Genomic DNA, 15,585 nt, shown 5'->3' on the forward strand with positions numbered 1-15,585 from the left:
TACCTCCAGTACCTAAAAGTATTCAATCTTGAGGTTCACGTCCTAGGGCTCTCGACTTCCCGCCCCAGAGCCATAGGATGGCAGGGCATGGCAGACCAACTCATATGAACACAAAAGCTAGTAGAATATTACCCCAAACATGTCCGAGCTTTTTGAGAAGTTGCGGAGCGAAGATGGAGAAAGCGAAACCAAACACTATGGACAACACACGTGCTTCCATGCTTGCCAATGCGGCGTGTCTCGATTACGAGATAGGCTACTAGAAATTCCGGGGCAGTCGCGCCATTAGCCCTATAACGAAGACGTCGGAATACGTAGTCCATGACTGAACCTCCGGCCTGCGAAGAGATCGTGATACCAATTGCGAAAGCGATGTAATTGAGCGTTTTCGGGTTTCGGATTGTCCGTATCTGTCCATCCAAAGGCTGGCAAAAGAGGAGAGGACGATAACGTAGAGACCAAAGATGATTGCCCAGATCCAAGAGATCATCAGGATGATCGGTAGGCGGGTCAGAAATTTCATCGGCCTGAGAAGATCGATTGAAATCCACTTGGACAACTCCTCGTGGAAAATTCCATCCCATAGCGAACTCGAGCGATCGCGGCTGCTCGAGGACTGACTTACAAGTTTGCGATGAAGTAAGACCGGTGTGCAAGTCTTTCAGACGAAGGAGTATGCGCTCCATTGCCCCATGACTCTCGTACAACTGTTGCAATCTACTCTGTGCAAGCCCCCTCGAAGTTCGTGATACTGTGTAGGCAGGTTTGCATTTCTCGCCTCCGCTCACATTTTGAGTGTCTGTCTCGTCGAGATCAAAATGTTCCTTGTTATTCCTGAAGGCTAAGGCAAGTATAGAGTGATTCTGGCTTGAATATCTCCGACTGCAAGCTAAAAGGGCCATCTTTTGATCCGAGGTGATCTACCAAACTTTGTAGTGCCCGTATTACCAGTGTTACGTCGATGACCGACCAGTACTTACTCGGCTACGAGATTTAACAATTGGGGCTCTGCATCGACACCCTGGTCAAGTTGATGCTAGGCTGCATGGAAAGGATCCTTCGAGTTTTTAACAGAATCATAAATGATAAGATATACATCTCGATGTCTATAAATCCCAATGTTCGTATGACTCATAACAGGCAGACTCAAACTTCGAACTACTTCACCCATTAAATCTCAAGGTCTTATCCAAGGGAGCTAGGCAAAGTAACGAAGCGTTTCTTGGCTTCAATGTTCAGAATGCACCTCTTTCCCACTGTTGTAACTGAACGATTTCAATCGAGTATGGCAACTGTTGGCCAAGTTGGAGAAAAAAGCTGAAAATTATGAAAAGATTGAACGGCTAGCTCAACCCTGGTTTCCTAGTAGAATGACGTAGAGAGTCCGAGCATCCAACATCAAAGACACTTTTCCGAGCGGTTTCGCTTCATATTCACGACGAACCTCGCCCCTTTTACCCCGGATATTTAGCCTTAGAGAGTGATCGATCATTGAGTCTGCAATGTCTTCGGCAACCATGGCTGTATCAATGACTTGAAGTTGAACGTTTTCAACATATCGTTGGTGCGGACTTCTATACCCCTCCGTTGGCCTCACAACCAAGGCCGTCTTGGTGCCTCCAACCCAGCATACAACGTCACCCAATGCCGCTTGGCAGGAAGCGACTCCCATTTTCCACCTAGGACTCTGATTAGAGCGATGGCCGGTCCATAGCTGGTACAACAGAGTTTCTGAAGCTCCAGAATTCTTGGTAGATATATGTGATGAAGGTTCGGAGTGGTTTGGGCTTTCGATTGGTACTAGCTTGTGCTTTGGTCGGTCATCCCAATTCAGAAACGGGAACAGAGGACAGTTCATTTGGAAATGCGCTTCCCAACTGACAAGGCTAAGCTGATTGGAGCAAAGTTGTAGAACTTCTTCGGTCTGTTCGCCCAAGAGGGCCCCTAGAAGTTTGTTGCTCTGCTTGCAGGCACTTCCAAGATCGTCTTCATAGTTGATCTGGACTTTATGTGACCACTCGTCAACTTTGCCCAGATTACCGGCCACGTCTTTTACTGAAGGACCTAGAGACTAAATCGAGCCAAGTATGTATCCAGTCAATGTGAAAGCCCCGGGATGTATGTTTCTGTTGGAACAGCAAAGGCTGATAAGGAGTAATAGGCAGGTACCATGGGCTGGCTGGCACCTGCCCTGGGCGAAGTGGGACAACTGGCTTAGTCATCACGGCCGGATAAAGGTGGGACAACCACCCAGGCCGTCACTACCTACTTCGACCGACTCCTGCCTACAATGTAAGATAGAACAACAAGAAGAACAAGCAATACGATCACCAACAGACGAGTGATAATTGCTACCACTATTTGTCGTATACGACCCCGTGAACCAACAGTTTCCATACTGGAGTGATACAAGTTGTGTCTCGGCTTCTGCGGCATAGGGCCTCAGGACTTGTTGAATCGGTGTGCAACGTGTTCCCATGAGAAGGAACTTGACCAAATTTGCGTGAGATACGATTTCAAGTTCGTTATTGTCATCGAACATTTTATGACGATTCATGAATTCCATCGTTTCTGTCCAAATTTGAAACAGTGACTTGTCGTAGTCCGGGCTTGGATAGCCGTAGCCATCCACTGATAGGCCAATGAGGCCAAAGATCTTGTCTTTTGGGTCTTGGCACTGAGAATTGCGGTGATCGGAGAGAAGACGTCTCAGGGTATGGGAGCCTTGATACTTTTGCTCGACTTGCTGGTTCAACCGAAGAGGCCCTTCAGTTGTGACGCTGTGGTGCGTCATCATCTTGATGAAACCGCTCCAACTCAGCTCCATTTTCCCGAAGCAGACGCGTCTCTGTCTAGCATGTCCGATCTCCTGAATGATCCAGACTCGGTTCCAATACTCGTCTTTTGCCAATCTAAGCACCATTTTGCGCTCGCTTTTCAAACTAACTGCATGAGCGTCGTCGGGCTCGCTGGGTCCAGTTGCAGAGGTAAGAGTTTCTTCCACTGAGCTGTCTTCTGGAGCAAAGCGAGCCTCAAGCGGACCTATCCCCTTTTGGTATTGCGAATAAGTACTTCCCAGCCAAACAACTACTGTGTGCGCTCTGAAGTATATGTGTCTCATAATGGCAACCTGCCTGTTGCGCTCCTGCACATTCGCCTGGTCGATACAGATCGCATCGATCCACACGAGTCCAACATTTCCTCTATTGCGAAGGTATTGAAGAGCATCATGAAGATTCTTCCTTACGACTGCATGGGCTCAGCCAACGGCGGCTACATACAGCTGGCCATCTGAGATTGAAGCGCGATGGTATTTCATTGGCCTGTTCACACAATCACTCTGGTCTTGATTTTGAGTGCTTGTCCAATTCATCCAACAGCTGAGATGCACTTTAGGAAAGGTCTAGGAAAAACCATGCCCCGAATAGCCTGCAAGTCTATCCCATTGACTGCTGCAAGACGCCATGCGGGGTACGGCCAATAAGGGCTTGTGGTTTCATATACTCTATCCAATGATAAGCTAGGATTTCCGGTACTTCTATTCTCTAGTTATCTTGGTTATGCCAGAGGTACCAGCAATCTCTGTTGATACAAAGCGGTACATTGCAGTCTAAGCAGCCCTTTCTTGTGTATCTAGGCCGTGGCTGCGCAAGGCTATTTCCAGATATCTCGGATAAGGCAGTTCGGCGAGATAATGCGCCTTTACTGCTGCAATAAGAGCACCGCGAATTAACCTTTCTCGATCCCTTTGTATGGTGTTGCCAAGGAATAGAGGTATTCCTTTTATCTTTAGCTTGCCCAGGCCGAGGTCTAGCAGGAAGTCCCAAGCAATTGCCTGCCAGCCCCCTCGCCGGATAGGGTGGCCCCATTGATAATAGGATCTCATCTGGTCACTAACATCAACGCCGTTCATCTTATGGTTATACTCGTCTATTGGTGCCGGCACTGGCAGGTTCTTCCGGAAGTCGGCGCCGAAGACTTTCCGGGCAGCCCGCTTTACAGCAGTACCTCCGGTTGGCCGGCGCCGGCTCCGAATAATATCCTGGCCTTCCCGGAAGACTGTTGTCAAGAAGAGTACAATAGCATTATCTTTCCAGGTGAACTGGTTAACCTAGAAGAACTGATTAGTATAGAGATATCCTTAGAAGGTAGTCTATAACACTATACCTCCCCATCTAAAGTAGGGATATAATGTATCTTGCCCCAAGGGATATCCTGTCCTTCAGTTGCTTTCTCGGCAATATGGATCTTATCTATGCCGCTATCTTTCCGGCAGGTGCCAGAAGCTCCGACTTGCTGCTTCCGGAGAGCCCGGAAGAGCCGGACAGAAGAAAAGAGGTTATCTAAAAAGACGTGGTAGATTGCAGCCGGAAGTAGGGCAACTAGGGTCGTTACAACCCGTTGCGTCGGCGTTAAAAGGGCCTGCTTTGCCGCCTCGTCATCCGGCGCTGGCCGGGCCTGTGGGACTAGCCCGTACGGGCCCTTTCCGTGGATATGCCAGAGCCACCGGAGACAGTAGCCTGATTGGGCAAGAATCCATATCTTGAAGCCGGTCGGGATCGGCTTAGTCGGGATTGTTGTTGTCTCAAGAGACCGGCCTGTGAATCGGACCATAGCCTCGTCAACGGTAAGGTCAGAGCCGGCCGTATAGAAGGAGTCCCCGGTATCCTGGATATGGGCCGACCACCCGTTAACCTTCCGATACGTATCCGGTATTGAATTATCCTGGGGCCGGCGTCGGCACCGGCCATGGCTAGACTGACTAGGGAACTCAGAAGTATCGAATATCCGCAGCTGCCGGGATAGTCTTTGGTAACGGTCACGGGATATAAACCGGGTAAATAGATGAATAGGGTCCTCTTTCTCTTGCTGAGTTGCCCAGTATCTTGATAGTTCATACTCCTTATGGATCCCTATATAAATACGGATTCCTAAGAAGAGGTATACCTCTTCTATAGAGGTCTTTTTCCACTTATACACTCTTGAGTGTCTAGGCTGAGGGCCCTCCTTAGATATCGGCGCTGCATTTGTCCACCGGACCCACTGCTCAACAAGGCTCCGGGGAACGTATCGGAGGAAAAGGTTAATCGGCGTTTCCGGTAAGTCCCGTATTTGCCGGTCCCGGGCCGGTATATCAAAGGGTATCCCATCGAGTGCTGCAAGGCGACAGTACATTGAGATGCGGGGGAGCAGCCAATCGGGCCACTTCGGGCCCCTTTTTCCAACCAACCAACGTAATTGATAATAGATACTTCCAATTACTAGAGATTCTGCGTATGAAATCGGTACCAGCAATCTTCTGAGTTACAGAGAGCTACATCGCACTCGAGGCAGCCCATCCTCGTGTACTTCCCAGGGATACCGGGCTCAACCTCCGGAGGCTCGCGGGGCCGAACAGTGGCATTATCACATTGCTCCGGCGTACAGTCGGCAGTGCAGGCGGCGGCGAGGTCCTCGGGCAGCAGGGCAAAGATACACGACTTCGCCGAGCCCGTGGAACGGCCAGATCCGTCAGAATCGTCAGAATCCATTAATTGAGTATTGGTAATGATGGATTTGGTAGATGTACCGGAGTGGAAATCATAGGGGCAACTCAAGCAGTGGATGTACCAGATGCGGTGCGGGGTAAAAGGGGGCCCGTTATGTGGAGCCAATGTACTGTCGCCTTGCAGCACTCGATGGGATAAAGGAGCCGGGCAAGCCAGGCTCAGCCGGAGGCTCATGGAGCCGGACTGTGCTATTATCGCACTTCTCCGGGGTGCAGTCGGCAGTACAGCCGACTTCAAGGTCTTCGGGAAGGAGCTTAACAAATATACAGCTCCGTATAGAGGTATCGGTAGTTACAGAGGCATCGGAAGCATCAGAATCACTAGAAGACATCGTAACATTGGTTGAAATGATGGTTTTGGTAGTGATAGTAGGTAAAAAAACATAGGGGTAAATGATGTTTCGCCTTGTACCGATTGAAGTGCGGGGTAAAAGTGGGCGCTTTTGTGGACCACCCGTTTTTTGGCGTCTTGCAGCAGTCAATGGGATACTTGCTGAGACCAATGCCACAAAAGACTCCAAGTTTCGATCTAGAAGAAGGGCTTACGCTTGGCATTTTGTCTAAGTTATTATTGCAATAATGGTGTTGGCTTAGGAGGGGGGGACTTGTTTCTCTCTTTGATATAAGGTATACTGGACACATGGGCCATTTCTCCATCTTACCTGGTTTTGAGTTCTTTGCTGGCAAGATGTTAATGTGAGTTATCTCAACTCTTATCGCACTCCTCGAGTCAGGCGACTTTCAAAAGCTCCCTGAATTCGACCTTTCCCATCAACGTATAGAGCTTGAACTCAAAATAAATGAGAACATTCCAGGGGGTCCCCTGTAGTAAGTCGAGCGATCACTGATGTGGTGAGAGCGAAAGAAATTCCGAGTGCACTTCCTCTTAATCAGGTAGAGATGACAAATGCAATCGCAGACATGTCTATTGGCATCAAGCTCGCGAATCAAAGGAACCAATGGGATGTGTTCATTGCCAGATGTCTCCGAGTCCTCCTGGGCTCAGATGTGGTTGACGATGGTTTCTTAATTCCTGCACATGGGCTGACTCGCGTGTATCTCAGTCTTCTCAGACAAGCTTCGATCTTCGACCCCAGGGTGCTTTAGTCGAGTGGCCCTTGCTTATCAGACAGCAATTTAGTCCTCGATTAGACCCCGGACCCATCAGCTAGTCGAATAAGCTATGATAACGAAAGTTTGACGACGACCCCATCCGGACACCTCATCTCAATGTCAACTTCAAACTTGACAAGAGGTCCGAAAGAACGGAATTGCCTGCTCTGTCTTGATATCTTCGCCGAACTGGTGATATTTCAACGACCAAAATGTTAGTCCAGCAAAAACCAAAGCCTTTAGTCCTCTACGCTGTGCCCCCACGCGAGGGACATATGCGACCAGCGCTCCAAATCACCAAACACCTCATCAACAGCGGCTTCGACGTCACAGTGCTGGGAACAACGAGGTGGAAGACTACAATCCAAGCAGTCGGGGCCCACGTCAGTCCCATCATCGGGCTCTGGAAAACGCTCGACGATCCTTCTCGATGGCCAGATATCGCACACGCTTCAGATCCAGCCACGAGACTGGCCGCGTCTCTCGATGGAGGGTTCATCTCGCTGTTACCAAGCGGGCTTGAATCGGTACGGGTAGCGATGGCGGGTATGCGACGTCGAAAGCCTGGTTGTCAGATCATCGTCCTGTCAGATACGTGCTTCTCAGGAACGCTGGCTTTGAAGTTGGGTGCTAACCTACCCGAGCCATTTGAAGAGGATGAGGAGATCCAGACCATCGGTATCGGCGTGGTTCCGACATTCTGGGCCAACCCTGAACGACCTCCATGGGGATCTGGACTACCTTTCGACGACAGTGAAGAAGGGCGGACGAGGAATATCAAAGTGAACAGAGAGACGTGGAGTGGCGCGGCTGAGGATCGCGCGAGATGGGTCTTGGGGATGATGGGATGCTCCAAACCCGTCGAGTCCCTTTACGAAGGGCTCTCAACAAGTATGGAGCATCCCTTCTGGGACGCATCTACGGCTTGTCATGACACAGTATTGCAAATGTGTCTTCCCAGTCTCGAGTTCCCGTCATCAGACTGGCCGCAGAAGATCAAGTTTGCCGGGACACTCCCGATCAAACCCATCCCATCTAATCTCACATATCCGACGTGGTTCAGCGACATCCTCGCAAACAGCTCATCTCTCCACTCGTCGAATCCGAGCCGCAAGAAGATTGTGTTTGTGGCCCAAGGGACCGAAGTGCTGGACCACCAGGAACTCATCATCCCAACAATGAAGGCCTTGGCAGCAAATCCTGACGTTCTAGTCGTCGCGTGTCTTTGCGTGGCTGGAGCGACTCTCGATACGAGCACTTTCGAAAACGGAGAGTTGCCCGCCAATACTCGCGTGGTAGACTATTTGCCATATGACGCTATCCTGACGCATGCAGACGTCTTCGTGTCTAACAGCGGGTATGGAGGGTTTCAGCACGCTGTTTCTAATGGGGTGCCGATGGTGCAAGCTGGAAACACATTTGATAAGCCAGATATCGGAAAAAGGATCGAGTGGTCTGGCTTGGGAGTGTTTCTGACGGAGTCACCTCCGTCTGAGAATGCCGTTGGGAAGGCGGTGGTGAAAGTTCTGGGTGATGAGAAGTACAAAATGCGTGCGGAAGAGTTAAAGAAGGAAGCGGGCACGCTTGATCCACTACGAATGGTTGAGGAAGAGATACTGCTGCTGGTCCAGTCGGCGGTCCCTTCGTCAAGTTGAACAGGAGGTAGTAAGTTGGATGACTAAAATAAGGGATCTCAGCAACTTCATTGTTCACGAGAGCAACGAGACAACGTGTGAAATCATTCGGTTATTGCTAGTAGATCAGTATATGCTCTAAAGCCGGTTCAACTTCAGCAACCGGAAGCCATTGCCATCTATTACTCCTCGTCGTCCATGTCCTCATCACCACTTTCAAAGTCTGCTTCACCCTAGGAGATGTCAGTTACCTTCATTCAATGATCTCACTCAAGAGCAAAAGAGCCTTACCCCACATCCTCCCTCCGTATTCTGGAGGTCCGTCATTCCGTACACAATCGCCGGGAGCTCAACGTCCTTGGGCGCGGTAATGATACCAAACTCGACCAAGCCGTCAAAGTTGCTACCCCACCAGCTGCGGCCATAGAACCCGACAACACGCTCATCCGCTTGTGCCTCTGTTTCGTCACATCGAGTTAGTAACGTCCTTGAGTAATCACAGTCTTGCGTCAATCACTCACCAAGAGTCGAGGTCTCGGGAATATCCCCATATCCCGTCAAAGCACCACCAGACGAACCATCACTCAGATGGATCCTCATGCCACGAAGCGTATCCTCTTCCCTAGACACCTCAACCTTGACAATCTCCGCGCCCTTGGGGATCTGAACCTCCTCAGACGCATGGCCCCCAAACGTATGTTCACCACCACCCCACTTACTAATCCTCGGACCACAGTTGACACGCGCGCCACCAGGGAACTGCACATACGCGCCGTCGAGGATACACCCAGTCCGTACATCGACTGAAGTCGCACGCACAATAGACCCATCACTCTTGCGCCGGGTAAGCAGTGTCGCCCATGACCAAAACTTGTGTTCTTCGCCGTCGTCCGCCGCCTCCTCGAGGTCTTTGGTCACAACTGAGCGCTTGTGCAGGAGGACGTCTGACCCGGGGATACGGATGTACGTGGTTGATGAGAAGAGGCGCCAGATATCGCGCACCGTTTTTGTCTTGCCGTTCATGCCGAGGACGTAGAGCTTCAGGCTCTCATCGCGGCTGAAGCGGGATTCGAGTTCTTTGAGAGTGTAGGAGACTTTCCAAGCTGGGCTATCCATGGAGGGGAGGAGTTCCAAGCTGCCGTTGAAATCCATCCGGGCGAGGTTGGCGGCACAGGCAATTTCAACTCCGACATCATCAGTCTCAATATTGATGAGAGAGACGGTCGGAGCGCTGGATCGCTGCGCTGCCGACAGCCTCGTGTCGCCGGGCAGCCAGAAGTGGTTGAGAGACCGGAAGGACAGGGCATCCCGCAGATCCCACTTGGCGTCATTCGCCGTCTGGCCATCGACAACGACGAAACCATCCTTGTTGATCTTCTGGGAGTACGCTGTCTTGACCAGGAAGTTTCGAGGCCAGTGACCCGAGTACCCGCGCGCCATGATACCAGTAGTGTGCGGAGCCCCAAAAGCATGTCCGACCTCGTGCAAGAACGCGCCTTGCCCGATCGAACATGCCTCCCAAAACGTTCCGCACTCTCCGTTATCATCGCCGACTGTTGTGCCTGGGGCGCGGGTATCGAGAAGACAGTCCGAGACCTCTTCCATGAATCGAGGCCAGGAGTACGCCAGGTGACTACCCATCATGCCGAGGGATACCCCGGTCAGGTTATGACATCCCAGCGCGGCGTGACCGAGAATGAGCTTCTTACTCACGGAAAAGTGCGAGTCGAGAATCATGCCCGCCACAACCGGATGCGCTGAAGCCTCGAAAGGTGAACCCTGGGCCGCAAGCGCCTCCAGAAAGTAGTCAAACAGTCCATCCCTCGACTTTGCGGCCTCATTCTGCTGCGCAACCTCTGCGTCGCGGATCTCCGCCGTCGTCCTCTCCGATCTCACGACATGGACTTTGGCAGTAGACCTCATGGCACCGCTGTCAAAGAGAGCAGCCTCGTGCAGCCCGTCAAGGAACGTGCGACTAGTCGTGTCAGCAGCCCATTCCTCCTCCAGCCTGAAGGATCGACGACCGAGGCCCTTGATTCGCATGTCCTCGGCAGTGAGGGCCTGCCACATATACGCTGACATGCGGAGCTTGGCGACAGCGGCGTCGAGGGAGGCATGGGCTGTGGAGGAGGCGCCGTATTTGAGGGGCGGGCAGTCGATTAGGAGGGGGGAGTCCTTTGCGACCATGATGGCGAGGTGGAGGGGGGGCGATTGGAGGAGGGGGATGTAGGTTAGGTCCAGCTGCGTGATCGTGTCTTGGGTGCCGGATGAGCGGGTGATGGTGAGTTTGTTGAGGCCTGGGGAGAGGAGAACGATGATCTTGATCCTGTTGTCTGCGATGGGCCAGGTTTGGACTGGGAAGGTTATGTTGGTGCCATCGGTGGCTTCGACTGTTGCGAAGTCATCGCTGGTATTGGGGCTGGGGGTGTAGGTTCCCTTGATGATCACACAGCGCTGGTGGAGGATGATGAAATTAGATAAGTCTCGTTGGGATGATGTGCTCTCATTGACAGTATGAGTTCTGCGCGTACCTGGTACACCGTCTCACCGTCGCTGAAGTTATTGAATCTGAGGGACATGTTGGTGTTTTCTTGGGCTGTGACGGGAGGCATTCGTGCAAGTGAGAGATGATCTGAAGGATTCTTTCTGTCGTAGCGAATATACATATCCTGCACCGGTCTAGAGACAAGTTGTCGATGGAGATGAGCAATGGTGATCTACTCGAGAGACTGATGAGACGCCAAATGTGAATTTCCAATGGCCAAACCCTCTGACATTTATATTCAGAAACAACAGTGGGACTACGCACAATAACAAGGATGAAGTCAAAGAATGAACCCAATTCACATGGCATCGGAATGATTTTCAGGCAGAACTGCCACTAACAAACGCTACCGAGCACCGTGCCGCTTGACCCGGGTAGTCTGCCTGATTTCCCCGGTCCCGTCATCCCCGCTTTTCCGGGGCAACCCCTGAACCGGGCCCGTTCCCGCGCCAGATTCCAGGCAGCATAGCGGTCGAGACCTTTTCTTCTTGAAGGAATATATGCGCTGTGAGGCAGTTCAAGAAATTTTTTGCATAGAATTACATCCAACGCAATCAGGAGTCAAGCAACAAGCGGTGCATTGATGGGTGACTCATAGTCTCCAGACGCCCCTGCCCCAGTGAACGCTCGTCCGAACTTGTGGTGAGTTTAAGTGATGAGATGAGAAAATTCCGTGAAAAGATTCACTGATACGAGGTAATGAGAGGTCTATCGACCGAAGCTTTCTGATTGACGAGCTTCTACTCGAGTTATTGATGGCATTTGGGATTGCCGGTGACGCTGCGTGGACCTGAATGACGAGCATGGAGTTCTGGTTTGAGTGCACTCATGCCGTGCAGGTCTTGCAGGGTGAATTTTGGTGGATGCTATAGATCTTGAAGAGGTCGATCTGCTGATGAGATAACCTCAGTCTGCAACTGACGAACGACCTTAGTGGAAGATCTAGGTAGATACCAATGGTTAGTGATAGACAGCAAATACCTACTCATTCATACTCCTTCATAGACGTCAGAAATCACTCGACCCATCACAGATGGCAAGTTAGTATCCGTATAGGACGATTGGGAGACGATCGTCATCACGACCTTGTTATTCTCATATCTATCCATCAAACCTCAGCAACCCACCCTCAGGTGATTCGTATGATACTAATCACATCCGAATCTACAACTTCAACCCCTCCATCATCCCCTCCAACAAAATCCACTCCTCCGTCCCCTCCCACGCCTCCTTTCCTCTACTCATCACACTTCTCACCGCATTCCTCGCCTTGCCTCTCCACCGGCTCCCCAACCCCTCAACCTCGCCCCCAAAGTTCTCCAACACACTAACAAGCTCATCCGTTCTCGCAACAACAACCCCCCAAGCCCCCTTATCCGCAAGCCAATTCCGGCTCAAATCGTCCCCGGCCCCGCCCGATCCCGCCGAAGAAGCCTTCAACCCGCCTCCGGCACCGGCCCCCATCGCCGCCCTCCAAGCCTTCTCCGCGGCATCCACGGCACCGGCGTAATCCCGTCTCCAGACCCGTTCTCGGACAATGAGTTCCCAGAGCTCCGAGCGCGTGGTGATGAGCGGGACGACGCTCTCTTCGAAAAGGGCGATGACGGCCTTTTCGATGGTACCGCGCGGGGGGGCGTAGATTCCCGTCTTGCTCTCGTCGTTTTCTTTTTCCTTGGTGAGCACGCTCTCCTGGAGCAGAGTGCGGAGGACGTCTTCGTCGAGCGCGTCCTCGGAGTTGCGGATGCGGATGATGGCGCGAAGGGCCTGGACCATTTCCGAGACGGCGGGCGGACGCATTCGCGAGGCGAGGGTGAGGACGTTGTCCCAGATGCGCCAGTTATCCTGCGCAATGGACGCGCCGCGCTTGTAGGCGGCCAGGGACTGAGAGAGCAGTGTAGCCGGGTCCTTGGCCTTACTCTCCCGCTTCTTCGGCTCCTCATCATCTTCCTCTTCTTCTTCAGCGTCCGCCTTGTCTTCTGCCGTACCATTCTTCTTCTCCTCGATAATCTGCTTCTTCACCTCCTCCACAGCCTCGAGGTACATGCTCCAAAGCGAACTTCCCAAATTACTCCACGTCCTGGCGTCCTCGCCACCAACGACATCCCCAGCGGCGCCAATCGCCCGGCTATACGCCTCCGCGGCATCCGGGAACTGGCCCAGCCGGAGACTGATATCGCCCAACCGGCTCCACATCTCGGGACTCAGCCGGTTACACTTTGTCGCGAGCTTATACGCGTCCTGCGCTTTAGTCCACTCCTTTTGCGAGAGATACCACTCGCCCAACGATTTCTGCGCGCGCGCAAACCGCCGGTTCGAAATCTCCCACGCCCGCTCCCAATGCGCCGGCTCGTTCTCCAAATCACCCAGGATACAAAACAATCTCGGCGCATTCGGCGGCGGCGGACTCCGTTCGGGGCCGGTGAAGTCAGCAGGATTAAGGTACGTGACATCCCGCGCCTCAAGGTCCTCCGCATCCGCATCCGCGTTCTCGACGAGAAGCTGTCCCGTGCGATGAAACAGACGCCAGCGCACAAGCGCCTTGGCCTTCTCCTCGCCGCCGTTGCCGCGGCCCGAGTCGTCGTCGTTGGAGGCGCTGCTAGCGAGGCAGAGCGCGACTTCGGCCCAGAGACGCAGGCGCTTAAAGATTTCGAGGGCGGAAACGAGGGAGCCGACGCCGGCCCAGGAGTAGGCGAGCTCGGACTCGAGGTGCCATTTCGGAGGGGAGGAGAGCGCGTGGATGTACTGCAGTCGGACGTGCGCGGGCGCGGTATCCGTTTCCTTGGCGGCGGGGAAGAAGGATGTGGGTTTCTCTGTGTCTACGGGAGCCGCTGCTGAGGTGTCGATCTCGGACTCGCCTGGGGCGGAGACGGCGATGGCGGGGACGTCTGCGGGTTCGTCGTTGGCGACGTCTTCGGCCTTGGGGCGGGGTGCTTCCGAGGTGTCGACGACGACTTGGTCTACGACGGCTTGCATTTGCAGGACACCTCTTTCTACTGTTCTGCTGCGGTGGACTTCGATGCGGGAGCGGACGAGGAGGGCTTGTGAGTAGATTTGCCAGTTTGTAGCCTTGTCCGAGACCACGCGCACAGCGTACGGGAGGACTTCCTCCGAGGTCAAGGTATCGACGGGAGAGAAGGTATCCTTGAGAGTTGCTTCAGTGAGGAGGATGATCTGGTCGAGGGGTGACAGCTGCGGCTGTGCCTCGGGAGACAAATCCGCCAACGCCGCGGGGAGGCCCGACGACGTGGCAGCGAGCTCACCATGCTTGCCGCTCGCCTCCTTGGAGAACTGAATCTCTTCGAGTAGGGTATCATCATTGAGCGCAACAGCCTCAGGCTTGGCCTCCTCGCCACCTGCAGCAGTTTCCGCACCCTCGGTTGTCGCATCGCTCTTGGCAAGAACAACAAGCTGACTCGTACTCTTCTCCTGGAACTTTGTCCTCTTTCCCAGCGCACCAGAAAGCGCATACGCAAACTTGTTTAACTTGGTCGCCTCCTCCAAAGCCTCGCGCGCGCGATCATCTCGGCCAAGCATGATGTGCGTATTCGACACCTCAAGCAAGAACTGCACCTTTTCCTCGCGCGACCAGACCTCCTCGCCCGTCGACCACACGTCCTCATCGAGGATCTGCTTCCTGACGGTCTCGATACCGAGGTTAATCTGCTCCGCCAGCGTCGGGACGTCGATCCACTGCGACGCTTTTGCAAAGTTGGCGCCGGGGCCGAGGGACGGCTGGCTGAGCAGCTTGAAGTGCCACACATTGACGCGCAGTCGGGTCCAGGGCAGACTCAGGCGGGATGAAGAGGAAGAGAGCTGGATGACGGCGTCGCTGGCTGAGGAAGCTTCGTGGAAGACATGGTGGGCGAGCGCAAAGAACTCAATGTGCGGGATGTAAGGATAAGGTGAGACGCCGTCGACTTCGAGGGCCTTGAGGCTGCTTTTGCGCAGCGCCTTGAGGGTGTCTGCTGCTGATGTCTTTCCGTCGCTGCCTGCTGTGAAGACCTCAGTGAAGAGTGCTTCTACCTTGTGAGCGTTCTCCAGCACCGGTCCCGTGACGTTTGATTGCAAAAATGCGTTGAGAGCAGCAAGACCGACGGCAATCTCATCTTCGGATAGTGATTCTTGTGATGCTGCTGTGGGGTTGGCATTTTCCTCGGCGGTCTGAGCTTGGAGGCTGCTGGTAAACCTGGTGATGAGATCCTTGGCCACGGTGGACGTTAGGACGTCGATGTATGCGCCGTCTGTGAAGCTAGATAGTAAAGAGGCCGCAGCCTGGTTACCGTTCGTTTGCGCGTCCGCCATGGCTTGGATGGTGTATTTGAAATTGACAGAAACGGTTGCGTCTCGCTTGTGATATGGAGGGGTTCTAGGTCGCGATAAGTGACCGTTGTTTTCTGCCCCGCGCGTCGCGGGGTATTTTCGCCAAAAGAAATCCTCGATGACGTCCCTTTTTCAGAATGAAAAGTATCCAATGACAGAAAACTTTTGTTTCCCTTGTAGTCTGAATCTCGTCTAGAAGATCAATAGCAATAAGGCTTGTCTTGGTTGAAGAACAAGTGACTCAGACGGTGAATTCGGCGTGTTTCGATGCCCTGTGAAATCGAAATTTCCATGGTGGGGGCGGGGCAAATTTTCACATACTGCCTTACATAAGCGGCTCCCTCACCTCGCATCTCACCGAGAACATATTCATCTCACCTCGTAGATGACCTCAGGTATACGTACACTCACCTTCATCTCAATCA

General features: G+C 52.8%; 4 protein-coding genes across 4 annotated transcripts; 1 reads left to right on the forward strand and 3 right to left on the reverse strand.

Annotated features, from left to right (window-relative positions):
* Positions 1-35: 35 nt before the first annotated feature.
* BDP81DRAFT_455566 (uncharacterized protein) lies at positions 36-3,121 on the reverse strand (the record flags this gene model as incomplete). The annotated part of the gene is made up of 5 exons (XM_060593074.1): positions 36-117; positions 211-834; positions 981-1,036; positions 1,445-2,071; positions 2,411-3,121. The coding sequence occupies 5 exons, from the start codon at positions 3,119-3,121 to the stop codon at positions 36-38; spliced, it is 2,100 nt and encodes a 699-aa protein (XP_060438158.1).
* A 3,752-nt stretch (positions 3,122-6,873) lies between these two features.
* Positions 6,874-8,316, forward strand: BDP81DRAFT_334957 (UDP-glucuronosyl/UDP-glucosyltransferase; the record flags this gene model as incomplete). The annotated part of the gene is made up of 1 exon (XM_060585805.1): positions 6,874-8,316. One exon carries the CDS (start codon positions 6,874-6,876, stop codon positions 8,314-8,316), a length of 1,443 nt encoding a protein of 480 aa, XP_060438159.1.
* Positions 8,317-8,477: 161 nt separating this feature from the next.
* Positions 8,478-10,874, reverse strand: BDP81DRAFT_400510 (zinc metallo proteinase; the record flags this gene model as incomplete). Its single annotated transcript, XM_060588699.1, has 4 exons — positions 8,478-8,528; positions 8,587-8,753; positions 8,817-10,749; positions 10,827-10,874. 4 exons carry the CDS (start codon positions 10,872-10,874, stop codon positions 8,478-8,480), a joined length of 2,199 nt encoding a protein of 732 aa, XP_060438160.1.
* Positions 10,875-11,883: 1,009 nt separating this feature from the next.
* BDP81DRAFT_441971 (TPR repeat-containing protein) lies at positions 11,884-15,383 on the reverse strand. Its single transcript, XM_060591642.1, has one exon. The coding sequence runs from the start codon at positions 15,140-15,142 to the stop codon at positions 12,005-12,007; it is 3,138 nt and encodes a 1,045-aa protein (XP_060438161.1). The 5' UTR covers positions 15,143-15,383; the 3' UTR covers positions 11,884-12,004.
* Positions 15,384-15,585: the final 202 nt, after the last annotated feature.

Source organism: Colletotrichum phormii (assembly GCF_030913505.1).
Source record: "Colletotrichum phormii strain CBS 102054 chromosome Unknown BDP81scaffold_38, whole genome shotgun sequence".
Lineage (NCBI taxonomy): Eukaryota > Fungi > Ascomycota > Sordariomycetes > Glomerellales > Glomerellaceae > Colletotrichum > Colletotrichum phormii.